This window comes from Fusarium verticillioides, chromosome 1 (assembly GCF_000149555.1).
Source record: "Fusarium verticillioides 7600 chromosome 1, whole genome shotgun sequence".
NCBI classification, from domain to species: domain Eukaryota; kingdom Fungi; phylum Ascomycota; class Sordariomycetes; order Hypocreales; family Nectriaceae; genus Fusarium; species Fusarium verticillioides.
The window spans coordinates 3030592-3043787 of NC_031675.1; the positions used below are offsets into that span (position 1 = coordinate 3030592).

Sequence of the window (13196 nt, forward strand, 5' to 3'; positions counted from 1 at the left end):
TGGATTTACATGGCAAAGTGAGATGTTCAGTTCTATTAGTGACACGTGTGGTCACGTGGAGTCCTCTGATCGTACAAGGTAGGAACCACCCTGGTTGTTCAGTTTACCTAGGTAAGGTAGTTAACGTTAGTTCCTGCCGTTGTTCACAACCACTAAAACAGCAGGAGTCCTAGGTAGAAGTTGAGGTACCTTACTCAAAAAAATCCTTTCGCGCTTCATGTTCTATTCTATGCGTGTTCTATCCGACAATTCCCTTTTCCCTCAATGCATTAATATCAGCTTCCTGAAACCCAAGATGCTCTTGTAGCACTTCATTAGTATGCTGACCCAACATAGGTGGCGCGCTGCGAATCGTTGGAGGAGTCTCCGATAACTTTATAGGCGTGTTGACCATTTTTAGAGGGCCGCACTCATCGTGTTCCATCTCAACAACCATGTTCCGGGCCTTTGTATGCTCGTGGTTGAGCGTCCCCTGGACATCATTGATGGCAGCATAGGGCATACCCTTGCCCTCGAAGACCTCGAGCCATTCTTGGGTTGTTTTAAGTTTTGTGATTGCCTCAATCTTGGCCTCTAGGTCGTTCCGATGTTCGACTCTATCAGCGTTGGTTTTGTATCGAGTGTCATCCTTCCACTGTGGTTGACCTAAACCATCGCAGAGAACACCAAACAGCCGATCATTGCCTCCACCAAACAGAATACCCCCATCTTTGGTCTCGAAAGACTTGTAAGGAACAATCGAAGCTTCTGAGTTAGCATGGGAATTCTTATTCAGACACTCAAACTTACGATGAGCTGTGCCCCAGCGGCCAGAATCCTTCTCTCCACTTACCAAACAGCTGCTGGCGATGTTGGCTAATGTCGCTGTTTGGCAATCGCTCAGTGCGACATCGATATGTTGGCCTTTTCCTGACTTGGCCCGTCCCAAAAGCGCCGCCATGACGCTGTTGCTGGTGTAGAGACCAGTCGTCAGGTCAGTTACCGCGACACCAACCTTGACTGGAGGACCATCTCGCTCTCCAGTAATATGCATCAGACCAAATTCAGCTTCAACCATGACGTCGTAGCCAGCGCGGTTGGAATACGGCCCTGTTTGGCCGTAGCCCGTGATAGAGGCATATATCAGACCTGGGTTAATCTTGCGCAAGGTCTCATAGTCCATGGAATACTTCTTTAGAGTTCCCGGGAGGTAGTTCTCCACCAATACGTCGCATTTTGCAGCGAGTTTATGAAGAACCTCGACTCCTTCTTTGTGCTGGAAGGACAAGCCCAACGACTTTTTGTTCCGATTTGCCTGCAGGACATTGTGAGACAGGTTCAGTGCAGATAAGGCACAAACTTACCCCCAAGAAGTAGGCAGACTCTCCAGGGCCTTTGGCAGACGACCCGTCCTTGTATTTTGCATATGGAGGTCCCCAAGCCCTGGTATCATCGCCGCGAACAGGATGCTCGATCTTGATCACCTCAGCGCTGCGCATTCGGCCATGTTAAAACGGCCAGGGTCATTGATGACATGAGTAAACTTACCCAAGATCGCCCAGAATCTGAGTACAGTAAGGCTATAAAGGTCAGCACTTGTCAACCATGTTCATGCAAAAGTTCGACTTACACCGGCCAAGACCCGGGTCATGTCCAGCACCCGAATGCCCTCGAGTGGGAGTCCGGTTTTCACGGCACTTGAGTACCGGCGGACTCCATGCGCATAGCCATTGATGGGCTTAGACCTCAAGGATCGAGCAGCAAGGAATAAGCTCATCCTCAGCAAACTGTCTGCTTGGCAGTGCTAAATATGGACTAAGTTGAGCAACTCAGTTGTGAGACTTGAAATCTTGTGCAACGGTATGTAGATATGTATATAGATTGATGCTTGAGATATTGTCACCGATCATCGGAACCGGATGGGTAGCTACGGGAGTTCGGAATTGTGCGTTGATGAGCTTGTAGTCTAATTGAGCTTGGTGAACAAAGAGCTCCATGCGGGGATTGCACCTCGGCTTTTGGGGAAGAGGGCCAATCACTAAGAGTTCGGTGCCGAGTGACATCTCGCCGTTGCTGGAGCTTCTCGGCTCCGACGATTAGCGATGATTTCCATGGGGTAATTGATCGCGATGTACGGAGTAAATACTTTATTAATTGATGGCTGACAAGATGTATTCGCATCATCGGCAACCATTGTAGTTTCGCCGTCTATGCGATGGCGAGCTACCTAATCACCAATGGAGAAGCTATAAAGACCTTTTATATGGTTGGTTGAGGAGGTGTGTATCATGCCATATTCAGCAGCTAACGATGCTATGAGAAACTATTTCCTGGCCCTGGACTCAATCAAATATCAGTCTGCTTGATTTGGTCGGCACCCGAGAAGCTTAAAGCCACGATATTAGCTGTTCAGAAAAACATGAATCCGTCCTTAGTGATCACAATCCCTTCCAAAAAGGACTCTGAGCCTGTTAGATTGCGACAGTGTGATACGTCTCATTCAGGCGCAGCATTGCCGATCAATAACTTATTTAGTACGGAGTAGCAAACTGGTGATGCTTCAGCCACACTCACCTTTCAGCGAAGAGCGACCCGTCCCGAAAAGCTTCGTTTTTATTTCAAAACTCACAAAATCATTGTTCACAGTTGGGCTTGTAAAGATTGTGCTGTACCACTTATCGTTATGTAATAGACTTCTCATGTTGTGTCTCCCCCAAAACTCCAATCGCTGGCTGCATCCCGTTCAAAGTCTTGTCCTTGTCAATATCTCGTCTGATTATAGGTTCAACATAGCCACCACAGGCTCGTATTGGTGCTTGGGGGTTGCTCCCATTCCGGATAGCTGGGCTTGTGGTTTGGTCTTGGCTGCTGAATTTGTGTTCTGAAATAGCTGTAGGATCGCAATCCTTGCTTCCCATCTCATGCTTCTATCTTTCTGTCGCGATGTGATGCATCGATGGAAGTCCAGAGGCGAATCTCGGAAGAGATCTACTCCAAAGATAGACCTGAAACATGCCGGGACCCAAACTAACCATCTTATCAATGCCATCAACCAGAATGAAACATCTTTGCTCGTGAAGAGACCTTGTCGTGGGCCGAGAAAGAATCGTACATATATCAATCTCTCGACCCCGGCTCGCTCCCATTTATAGAACCGCGCCTCAAGTGTGCGAGCCGCTGTGCGCCCTTGACCACACCAGACAGATCAGTCCAGCCAAGGCAGAGATCAACTAATCTTTTGCCTACGGATAGCAGATGTTCTGCCATAAACTAACATATCAGAACCGTCCCCATAGTTACGTGGCCTTGCACGGCACGTAACCGTTTACCCGTTCCCAGGATCATCCATTCATAGCCTGTGGCTCCCCAGGATATCCCCGCCCATTCACGGAAGGCTTGAAATCTTATTATAATTACCGATATCTGCTGTCAAGATATTAAAGTAGGCATCTGGCAGGTTATCGATCTCTAGCTCGCCCTTCCATTCGTTGTGTTTCTTTTGTTTCCCTCTTCTATCATCATGCCTATCTTAAGTTATCTATACTCGTGGGTCAAACCACGCCAATGCCAGCGTGAAGAACGATCTGCGTCTTTCTCTCTTGGCAAGAAGAAGCGCGCAAAGTCAGGGCTAGATAAGAACGAAAAGGAAGATTTTCAGCGATCCAAAATAATTCGCAAGTCATTACAAAGTCGCGCCTCTTCAAGAGCAACCGTGCGACAGGACGATGAAAATGACACTGAAGAGGAGGATAGAAATACGAGTCTCAGGACAGACTGGAAAGCATACGAAGCTGATATTCAGCGAAACAAATCAACGCTGATGCGAAGGCACCCGGGAGTCGATCGTTCGAGAATACAAACTCACGCTGGATCCTCCTCGTCCCGACCTCAACCACAATCTTTCTCATCAAGCTCAACCAGCCCCTACTCTCCACTCTCACCAACGACATCAACTTCAACAACAAGCCCAGCTTCGCCAGAAATAGGGAAAGCATTTTAATACGCCAGGCTTAAAGCATGAAGCATGGACCATGAAGCAAAGCCCACAATCACGACATATACCAATATATCTATCTCTGCATGACTTTAGACTAGGACTGGAATTATTTATACCATGGGAGCAGCGGCGCCGAAACGACGGGAACGGCTTCTGGTGTGTTAAAGGTGTAATGAGAATGAAGCTTTTGTGTATGATAACAATTTCAGTTTTAATAACGTATTCCTATCTCTCAGGCACCGATTTCATTTGTGACCTTGACAAACTTTTCCCACTGTCTCCAGGCCTCGCCGCTCTTGAGGGCCCAGCGAGCTCTTCGGATACCCTCTTTCCAGCGCTGCCCACCAGGGCCGCGCTCAGTGATGACCTTGCCGTCATCCCCCTCACCCATGTTGCTGGTATCGGACTCGCAGATACCTGATGTCACGAGCAAAGCCGCAGTGTTGAGAAGAACAAACTCAAGAATCGGGTCATCGTCAGGCAACTCATTGTGCAGAATTCGAGACAAGATCTCTGCATTCTCGGAGGGTTCTTTACCAGATGACACTGTATCCAGGGGATGTGTGCTCAGACCAAAGTCACTCGGGTGCACGGTGAAGTGCTCAACCTCGAGTCTTCCAGCACTGGTCTCGTTGACCCTCCAGCATAGAGTGTTACCGGCGCAGCTGACTTCATCGAGCTCTTCCTCGCCGCAGATGATGAGAGCCTTCTTGAAACCAGCCATGCACAGCGCCTCAGCGAATGCCGGGCCGAGATCCCTTCGGCCGACACCAATGACACGGGCTTCAAGCACATCTTCAACAGGGTTGGCCAAGGGGCCGAGATTGTTGAAAACTGTCCTCCAAGGCAGCTGCTTGCGGATGGGCGCGACGTAGCGCATACCAGTATGGAACACAGGGGCAAACAGAAAAGTGTAGTTAGTCTCAGAGTAAGCCTTGACCAAAGTGTCAGGGCGGACGGCGCTGATGATGGGAGGCTGAGGTTTCATACAAGCGACCAAGTCAGCACTGCCAGATTTTGAGGTGCTGGCTTTGTTACCGTGCTTGGAAACCATGAGCAAGGCTGAGGCTAGGATGGATGAGGTGGTGCTTATGTTGAAGGTATCATGGCCATCACCTCCAGTTCCAACAATGTCACACTGAGATTATGTTAACAATTGCTCGTTGATCCAGCAGATTTTGTCCGCTTCCTTACCAATCCGCCATTGTAAGCTCCCTCTTTTCGCCCTCTTCGTTCAATAACTTCCTTCAGCTCCTCTACAGGAATAGTTGCAGCGGCCTCTCGCATGACACGGGCGCACTCGGCCAAAACATCAGCTCTGAAATCAAGCTTTGTGAAATGCAATGCCATGAGAAGAGAAGCTGTTTGAGCCTCAGTGACCTGATTTGTGAAAAAGTGAGAGATGGCCTCGGCAATCTCCTGAGGAGAGACAGCAGACCCGTTAGGCCAGAGCTTGGTCAGAAGAGGCTTGATATCGACAGGCGAGAGGGCATTTTGCCCGGCAGCTTGGGATTGAAATGTCATCTTGGTACTTTGCTGGAACGACCAGGAGGCTTGTACAGAGAGTGACGATGGAGAGAATCGACCAAGCACAGTTGATAAGTTGAACGGGGTATCGCTCTTCTTTGTTCAATATTGAGATGTTTGTTCTATTGACTCAACTTGTGAATGAGTCGAAAGTACGTACTGCGGAGTGGCCCTTCGGCACCTGGTGATTGGCCGACCTCGGACAATGGAAACTCTAGCGCATCGTTGACGGAGGAGGACAAAATAAAGAGACATTTCATGATGAGCCTGATCGATCATGCAACGTCATGAGTTCCAACTGTGAGAAATGAATTCTTACCTTGACGTGCCAAAATACAAGCCAATGCTTGTGTTAGCATTACCTATGACTAATCTCGGCCGTTCTACAAGATGAATTATCTGAAATGTCCTCTTAAAACAGCTTGAAGAAATGACGTCGAAGGGAGAACTTCCATGGATATAACAGTTTAGTGTTCTTAAGGTCAAGCTTGACAGGGAACAGTCCCCGCTGTGGCTGGAACAGCACTCAATTCGAGATGACTAGGCACTAACTGACTAGGCACCTTAAGGTTGTTATGTTCAGTTGGGACTACGGAGAGATTTGTGGTGAGATAAGTTAGTAGGGAATATCAAACCTGGAAAACGGAAATACATATCGGGAGCTCAAAGTGTGTCGTAACTTGGCCAGACTCATAAAAAAGCATCGACAACTTAGGCTTGAGGTGGCGCCCGGGACTTTTAATTTGTCGGGAGTTACTACTTGTAGTACTTAGGTGGATGAAGAAGGATTACGGAGTACCTGCGAAGGTCATCAAATCAAATCCAGAAGAACAAAATAAGCAGACTTGCCAAAGCTTTTTTGTTAAGGTTTCTTTGTTGGTAATTTGTAAACCTTCCACAAGCTTCTGCAGAATCTATCAGCGACAGCAAAGAGATCACGTGCTCATGTATAGTTCTGGGTCAGTAACTACCTGCACAGTACCATCTGTTCTTCAGTGCGTTTATGAACTCCAGCAGTGAATGTCGATCTTAATTATCTATTTGCAAATGTGAACTGAACAACTGTCGTCGACATTTTCCTTCATGATCCATTGAGAAGCTATGTTAGGTAGGCAGGGGTATTTAATCAGACTGCCTGCCTAGACGTCTGGAGCCTAAACGCCAGCAGTCAGAGCTCGCTTAGTCATTCTTATCATACAATCCATTGGACAAAGCGCCCTTCCTCACTTAACTTCGCCGTATCTCATTTTCTAACGAAACATCCCCTCAACCTCCACGGCAGAACGTGCCGCCTCGGATGATGGCCCCAAACGGCAGCGATGCGCCTGCTTTTGAGGAAGACCTCAGTAATATCCTAGTATGTCCTGAGTGCAACATCAGCCCGCCCCACCTAGTCGAGGAGTTCTCCAGCGGTGATACAGTGTGCGAAGACTGCGGCATGGTAGTCGGCTCAAGAATCATTGATACGAGATCAGAATGGCGAACTTTTGCAAATGACGACCAAGGAGGTGACGACCCCAGCCGTGTTGGTGGACCGCAGGATGAGTTTGTCGAAGGCCAGCAACTCGCGACGACGGTAGCCTTTTCCGAGACCAAGGCACACAAGGCTCTGTCAAGGACTCAAAACAACACGAACCAAGACAAGTCACAGAAAGGCCTCATGCAAGCTTACAAGGAGATCGTTTCGCTCTGTGAAGCTATCAACATGGGCACGAACGTTTCCAACGCTGCAAAGCACATCTTCAAGCTCGTGGACAAGCACAAGTTCCTCAAAGGAAAGCCCCAGGAAGCCGTTATTGCGGGTTGCATCTTCATCGCGTGCCGGCAGAACAACGTGCCTCGAACCTTCCGTGAAATCTTCGACCTGACTAGCGTGAGCAAGAAGGAAGTCGGTCGAGTTTTCAAGCAACTTCAGAGCTTTCTGCAGAAGCTGCAGGACCAAGACGGCGCAGCCACAGGTCTCAACACAGTCACCAACTACGAGAACACATCAGTGGGTGCCGAGGATCTATGCGGCCGCTATGTCTCTCAGCTTGGTTTCACGAAACAAACCAAAATCTCCAAGATCTCTCGCGCTTTGGCAGAGGGGGCCAACGATATTTCGGCACTCGCAGGACGATCGCCTCTATCCGTTGCCGCAGCATGTATCTACATGGCGTGCCAGATCGTCGGAGAATCGCGCAGCTCACTACCTATAGCCAAGCAGGCGGGTGTCAGCGATGGTACAGTCAAGACTGCGTACAAACACTTGTACTCTGCCCGCGAGAAGCTCATTTCGCCGGAGTGGTTCGAGGGGGGGGCTAGCATGGAGAAGCTTACACCGGCTACTGCAGTATAGGGGCGCCCAGATGCTCTCAGGGCTCCATGTGCTATCATGGTCTAGAATGACGTTATTTCGGCATTAAAGGATGTTACAAAGAAATTGCCGCCTTGTATTCCCCCCCTTTTCTTTTTTCTTTCTCTTATTCTTTTTCTAAACATAGCGACGTCCCGGGGTGGACCGCGAGCAGCGTATTGAATTTACACAAAGATTGAAACGAAGGAAGTCTGTGAAGATGTGAGGATGTTCAGCCATGATACTTGAAAGTAGTCTATTAAGGTAGTCTCAGTGAAATTCGGGACATCTTTTTATCCCTACTCTTGCAAATTACTTGGCAGCTAGTTGGCATTGCCTCTTCTGAGTGCCGGCATGAGTTGTCGTCAGCAGTGGGAATAGATGGGGCGGGAATGCCGTGAAACCGCGGGAGGGACCTTGAATCCGCTGCCTGTCATTCTTCATCAAGGAAAAATAAAGAAAAATTCTACTCTAGATCGTTCTTGGAAGGCTAGGATGCGCTGCTAATGCAGACCCGCTGTTGATGTTTCTTTGACGGGGCAGATAAGTCTCCTCTACTCTACATGAGGAATAACACACCCGGCCGGGTTTATTGAACAGGAGCCAGGCCTGGTTTTTGCCGTGGGGGGCCTGTTGGTTCTTTGTGATCTGAGGACCCTTTGATAGTAGTCTTGGCATTGTACGGGTTGATGATGATGCAGGTTGCAGGCTGTTTCCCAGTGTGCCGCTACGTATGTACGTGTGCATATGGGTATGTAACAGCTGGAGCTGAAGAAAGCACCTGATGTCTCGCTGCTAATCCCGTATGTATGTATGTATGTGTGACGTGAGGAATCAGCCCTTCAGAAAGGTTCCATGTTAGTAGCTACCTTACCTATGAACAGACTCGGGTACATAGTTGATGAGGTGCGTGTCAGCAACATCATGTGAATTGTAGGATGGTGTTGCGCCATCGAACTCAAGTGGTGTGAACCAATCCGGAATTCCAGCAAAAGACAGAACTGGTGCAAAGACTCGGGCCAGGAGCACCGAATTGAGAAGCGCAGCTAGGTAGGTAACTCAGAGAGAAAGACCGGACGGGATGGATCAAGATGATGCTGGCATGTACAATGCTAATGCGCCGCCGGAATAAAGTGGCATGTGTTGTAAGCCAGGCTAAGGCAGGATGCTGTATCGGTATGGATATGGATGCATGTTTAGAATTGCCTCAGACGGCATGTCTACATACCTAGGTAGGTAGTTAATGGGTCTACGGGGCATCGGATGAGGAGCCAGGTTAGGAAGCCCCACAGGTGGAAGAAGAATAGGTCGAGAATGAGAACCCTGCTGTTACTGTCCTGTACGGCATGTGCGGTGCATGTGTGTCTTGCATCTTGTGCAAAGTAACCTTGGCGTTGCAGTGTCGTGTCTGCTTTGGGCTGTGTTTGATAGGTAATAAAATGTGATGACCATGTTTTTATCCTTGGATTTTGACTCTCTTGACTCGGAAGATACATGAAGGGACAACCTAGAAGAAAAGATATGCCGATAGCAGTATATATTACCTATATTGCGCATGTCATGCGACGAGTCAATATCACGATTATTCATTGTTTGCTACATCCGCACGGTCGCTCGAGTTGCATGCCCGCTTGGCTAAAGCCAACAACACAACACATCTATCACAACGCAACATGGATGTACTCCGTAGACTGGATCGGATAACCGTGGAGTTGTCAAGAGGGTATTCATTAGTTATCGAACATCCTTGAGCACACCAAAGTGCTAGTGACACCCTTGTCGGTGCCGAGTTGACCAGGCTGTCATTGTCTTGGCTTGAGCAAAAAGATAGAATGAATAGCTGCATAGCATACAAGGTGATTGACTTCCTCACGATACATACGCCAGCGGATACCCTAAGCTACTGGGCATTTTCATACATAAGCACCAAAGTATGACCTCGTAATAGGCAAGGCATCTACATAATTTCCTGCAGCCATCGTCATTCTCTCGGCTGCTATTCAGCTATTCCCCCCTACTGCACATCACATCCGTCCATCCACTACTGTATTTATCACCACCACCACCACCACCACCACCACCACATGCACGCACCCACTCACTACAACTCCCACTCACACTGATCCATCATATTCCGTCTGCTTTGCCTGCCCCCATGCTCATTCTCTTCTCCATAGCCGTTGTCTGCCCCATAACAACATGGGACCCCCCCCATCCGCTCCCCCATGTTTAGTGGAAGAGAACCCTGGGCTAATGGCGCAAAACGCAATCACTACTAGGGCCTTGCCGAGGGACGAAGGTGCAAAGTTCATCAATTGTTTGCTTGCTGCAGAACAGAACCCTAAAAAAATGCGTGAAATGCAACCATGTCAGACCACGCCCATAATACCCTGCTCAGTCAGTGTCCAGGGGTCGTAAGATAGACTGCGATTCGTCTGACGGGCCGATGCACCGTGCTCAGAAGCAGAAGCTCAAGGTTGGAGAAATTGACTAATAATTGTACTGTACTGTAAACAGACAATCCAATGCAAATGGGTTAAGTTAGCCATACGCGCAGTACAAGAATGGGACATTCGCTGCTGGGTGCATAGTCTATCTAAATCTCACTCTCTCACTTTCCTCAGAGGCTGGACCTTGGCTGGCGAGAAAGAAGGACAAGCGTCCTACCGTACTATACTGGATGTCTAAACTAAAGACTCGAGAATCACACATCATGATGCCCAGCTTTAAACGGCTTCACGGCCGCGCCTTGGTTGCTACGGCTCCGGTTTACTGCTCCGGACCAGCTGCTTCGTCGACCATCAAGATGACCCCTTCATCGGCTTCGTGGACAACTTACCTGTGGCGAATCATCCTGAGTGTGTTGGCCCCTTCATCGGCGCTGCTCCAGTTTGGTTCATGGGCGGCTTCAGTCTTGGGCCCTCCTGTTCATGAGCTGTATCTTCAACCTCACTTCTCCGCACTGCAAAAGGCGCCAATACAGACAGGCATTCCCTTTGAAGTCTCAACTACCCCTGAGTTCAACTGCTTCAGTCCGAATCTTCCAAATATCACCATCTATGCGACAGGGGGCACTATCGCTGGATCTGCTAGTTCGGCTGACCAAACGACGGGGTATCAATCAGCTGCGCTGAGTGTCCAATCTCTCATTGATGCGGTGCCACAGCTGTGCAATGTTGCCAACGTGAGAGGTGTTCAATTCGCCAACACAGACAGTATAGACATGAGTTCAGACATGCTACAAGCATTGGCGAAGGAAATCCAGGCCGATCTCAACAGTCCATCTACACAAGGTGCTGTTGTGACGCACGGAACCGACACTCTGGATGAGTCGGCTTTCTTCCTTGATCTCACGATCCAGAGCGACAAACCCGTGGTTGTAACGGGTTCTATGCGTCCTGCAACAGCCATAAGCGCTGATGGGCCCATGAATTTGCTGTCTTCTGTGACTTTGGCTGCCAGTGAGAACGCCAGAGGCAGGGGAGTCATGATTGCCATCAACGACCGCATCGGATCTGCTCGCTTCACGACAAAGGTGAACGCCAACCATCTCGATGCTTTTCAAGCTCCTGATAGCGGCTTGTTGGGAACATTTGTCAATATCCAGCCCGTCTTCTTTTATCCGCCATCACGGCCCCTGGGTCACCACCATTTCAAATTACCGTCCCGACCTCCGTCATCAGCTTTGCCTCAAGTGGACATCCTCTACGCTTACCAGGAGCTCAGTGTTGGCATGTTCAAGGCGGCTGTTGATCTCGGCGCACGAGGCATCGTCCTCGCAGGCCTTGGTGCTGGATTCTGGACTTCCAAGGGCACTGAAGAGATCCGACGCATAGTACGTGAAACCAACATCCCCGTGATAGTGAGCCGTCGACCAGAAGGCGGTTTCGTGGGACCCTGTCAGGCAGGAATTGGAGCTGGTTTCCTTAACCCCCAAAAGGCGAGGATCCAGCTCCAACTCGCGCTTGAGGCTAAGATGGACAACGACGCCATCCGAGCTCTTTTTGAGCACGCGGGAGTGCACTAAAGGGGCAAAAGATCAAAAGGTTCAGACCACAACAGCATGATGATACACATTACCAACAGGACCGGTACCTTTTTAGAGGAACTTCCAAAAAGATCACGATCAAATAGGGAAACTCGATACAATTCGGAGGCTTACGCATGCATCAGAAAACGGTTTGGATCTTCAGGGCGCATTTTGTCTTTTTAGCGAATGTCAAAAATTGGGGGTGGCTATCTGCTTTTTTGTCTTGTTTTTTTGTTTTTGCAAAGATCATTTTTCGTTGTTCAATCTAGCAGGCATCTTGAATCGGAGTGGCAAAATGGCTGATACAGCCAAACAATCATGGAGGGAGGCTATCTGTTTTTCGTTGTTCTGCATTGTTGTGCTTATAAAAGTTGATGCGGAGGAGTTGATAAAGCTGGTCTAGCAATCTGTTTTGCAGGTGCTCGACATGCAGGAGGATAATAAAGTTAATTGTATTCAACATATATACTCAAACGAAATCTTCACGTGGTTCTCAAAGCAACTTATGAGCAAATATCGAAAGCCAAGATGCTCAAGTTGTGGATTTGTCGATAATCCTTGCTCATTAACACGCTCGTGGTGTACCATGGGTAGCTGCACAAGTGACAGCGGAAGAAGCAAAAAAAAAAAAAAGAAAAAAGAAAAAAAGGACACAGCCGAAACTGCACGAAAGCAGGCAATAGCGGTCCAACAGGGGGGTCTGGAGAGAGAGCCAGGGCTCGCTGCAACTGAAGATCCTTGATATGTGGTTGACAGGGGAGTTGGCCATGGAGGGTCGTTAAAAGCCCGAGTTGATGCCTCGCGGTTCAGGAAAGATCCGGAAGTATATCCATACCTACTCATTTCGCGAGATTGCATCATATAATTGTGATAAGTGAATGCCAAATGAAGAATTGGGGTTTGGTGATTCCCATGATGTACTGTATGGATTTTCCAGGACCGTGAAATGGTGGTAAAGATAAATAGCAATTTCTTAACCCGTCAAAAGAGTATGTGTAATTGAGTTTAGACAACACAAATTAATCATATAATGAATATACAATGAAGATCCAGTGAATGATAAGAATGATAGAAAGATAATTCTAAGTTGGTTGGCGGCGGATGATGAGATTGATACTGGCGCTGATGTTCGTCTCAGTACGTATGTATCCCGCAGGTAGTTTTACGATCCACTATGACGGGTGAGTCTGAGAGACAACCTGGATATGTGGCTAACTGTAAAACGGAGAAGGAGATTCCAGTTCCAATTGTCTCATCAAACTCTCTAAAGCTTCCAATCAATTTGCGCAGTAAGAATTTGCTTTAGAGGTGCAGTTGCAAAAGTTTAT

At 48.4% G+C, this 13196-nt stretch overlaps 5 protein-coding genes across 8 annotated transcripts; 3 read left to right on the plus strand and 2 right to left on the minus strand.

The window, feature by feature from the left end:
• Positions 1-8: 8 nt before the first annotated feature.
• Positions 9-2660, minus strand: FVEG_01062 (hypothetical protein). 4 transcript variants are annotated; one of them, XM_018887842.1, is made up of 5 exons: positions 1610-2660; positions 1528-1559; positions 1344-1470; positions 790-1294; positions 9-744 (listed from the first exon to the last, which is right to left on the minus strand). In XM_018887842.1, the coding sequence occupies exons 1-5, from the start codon at positions 1754-1756 to the stop codon at positions 239-241; spliced, it is 1317 nt and encodes a 438-aa protein (XP_018743650.1). In that variant the 5' UTR covers positions 1757-2660; the 3' UTR covers positions 9-238. The 4 variants fall into 4 exon arrangements, with proteins under 4 accessions (XP_018743650.1, XP_018743649.1, XP_018743652.1 ...); XM_018887841.1 differs by having other exon boundaries at positions 9-1294; XM_018887844.1 differs by having other exon boundaries at positions 1344-1559.
• A 273-nt stretch (positions 2661-2933) lies between these two features.
• On the plus strand, positions 2934-4256 carry FVEG_14770 (hypothetical protein). Its single transcript, XM_018903756.1, has one exon. It carries the CDS (start codon positions 3500-3502, stop codon positions 3977-3979), a length of 480 nt encoding a protein of 159 aa, XP_018743648.1. The 5' UTR covers positions 2934-3499; the 3' UTR covers positions 3980-4256.
• On the minus strand, positions 3622-6120 carry FVEG_01061 (anthranilate phosphoribosyltransferase). The gene is made up of 2 exons (XM_018887840.1): positions 5171-6120; positions 3622-5114 (listed from the first exon to the last, which is right to left on the minus strand). The coding sequence occupies exons 1-2, from the start codon at positions 5498-5500 to the stop codon at positions 4209-4211; spliced, it is 1236 nt and encodes a 411-aa protein (XP_018743647.1). The 5' UTR covers positions 5501-6120; the 3' UTR covers positions 3622-4208.
• A 550-nt stretch (positions 6121-6670) lies between these two features.
• FVEG_01060 (transcription initiation factor TFIIB) lies at positions 6671-8375 on the plus strand. Its single transcript, XM_018887839.1, has one exon. The coding sequence runs from the start codon at positions 6801-6803 to the stop codon at positions 7839-7841; it is 1041 nt and encodes a 346-aa protein (XP_018743646.1). The 5' UTR covers positions 6671-6800; the 3' UTR covers positions 7842-8375.
• Positions 8376-9320: 945 nt separating this feature from the next.
• FVEG_01059 (L-asparaginase) lies at positions 9321-12886 on the plus strand. Its single transcript, XM_018887838.1, has one exon. The coding sequence runs from the start codon at positions 10519-10521 to the stop codon at positions 11863-11865; it is 1347 nt and encodes a 448-aa protein (XP_018743645.1). The 5' UTR covers positions 9321-10518; the 3' UTR covers positions 11866-12886.
• Positions 12887-13196: the final 310 nt, after the last annotated feature.

Coding starts and splice junctions, on each gene's coding strand:
- FVEG_01059 (XM_018887838.1), top strand. CDS start 10,519: ATGTCTAAACTAAAGACTCGAGAATCACACATCATGATGCCCAGCTTT.
- FVEG_14770 (XM_018903756.1), top strand. CDS start 3,500: ATGCCTATCTTAAGTTATCTATACTCGTGGGTCAAACCACGCCAATGC.
- FVEG_01062 (XM_018887841.1), bottom strand. CDS start 1,756: ATGAGCTTATTCCTTGCTGCTCGATCCTTGAGGTCTAAGCCCATCAAT. Junction 1,560..1,609: donor TGACCCGGGTCTTGGCCGGT/GTAAGTCGAACT, acceptor TGACCTTTATAG/CCTTACTGTACTCAGATTCT. Junction 1,471..1,527: donor CAGATTCTGGGCGATCTTGG/GTAAGTTTACTC, acceptor CCGAATGCGCAG/CGCTGAGGTGATCAAGATCG.
- FVEG_01061 (XM_018887840.1), bottom strand. CDS start 5,500: ATGACATTTCAATCCCAAGCTGCCGGGCAAAATGCCCTCTCGCCTGTC. Junction 5,115..5,170: donor GAGCTTACAATGGCGGATTG/GTAAGGAAGCGG, acceptor ACATAATCTCAG/TGTGACATTGTTGGAACTGG.
- FVEG_01060 (XM_018887839.1), top strand. CDS start 6,801: ATGATGGCCCCAAACGGCAGCGATGCGCCTGCTTTTGAGGAAGACCTC.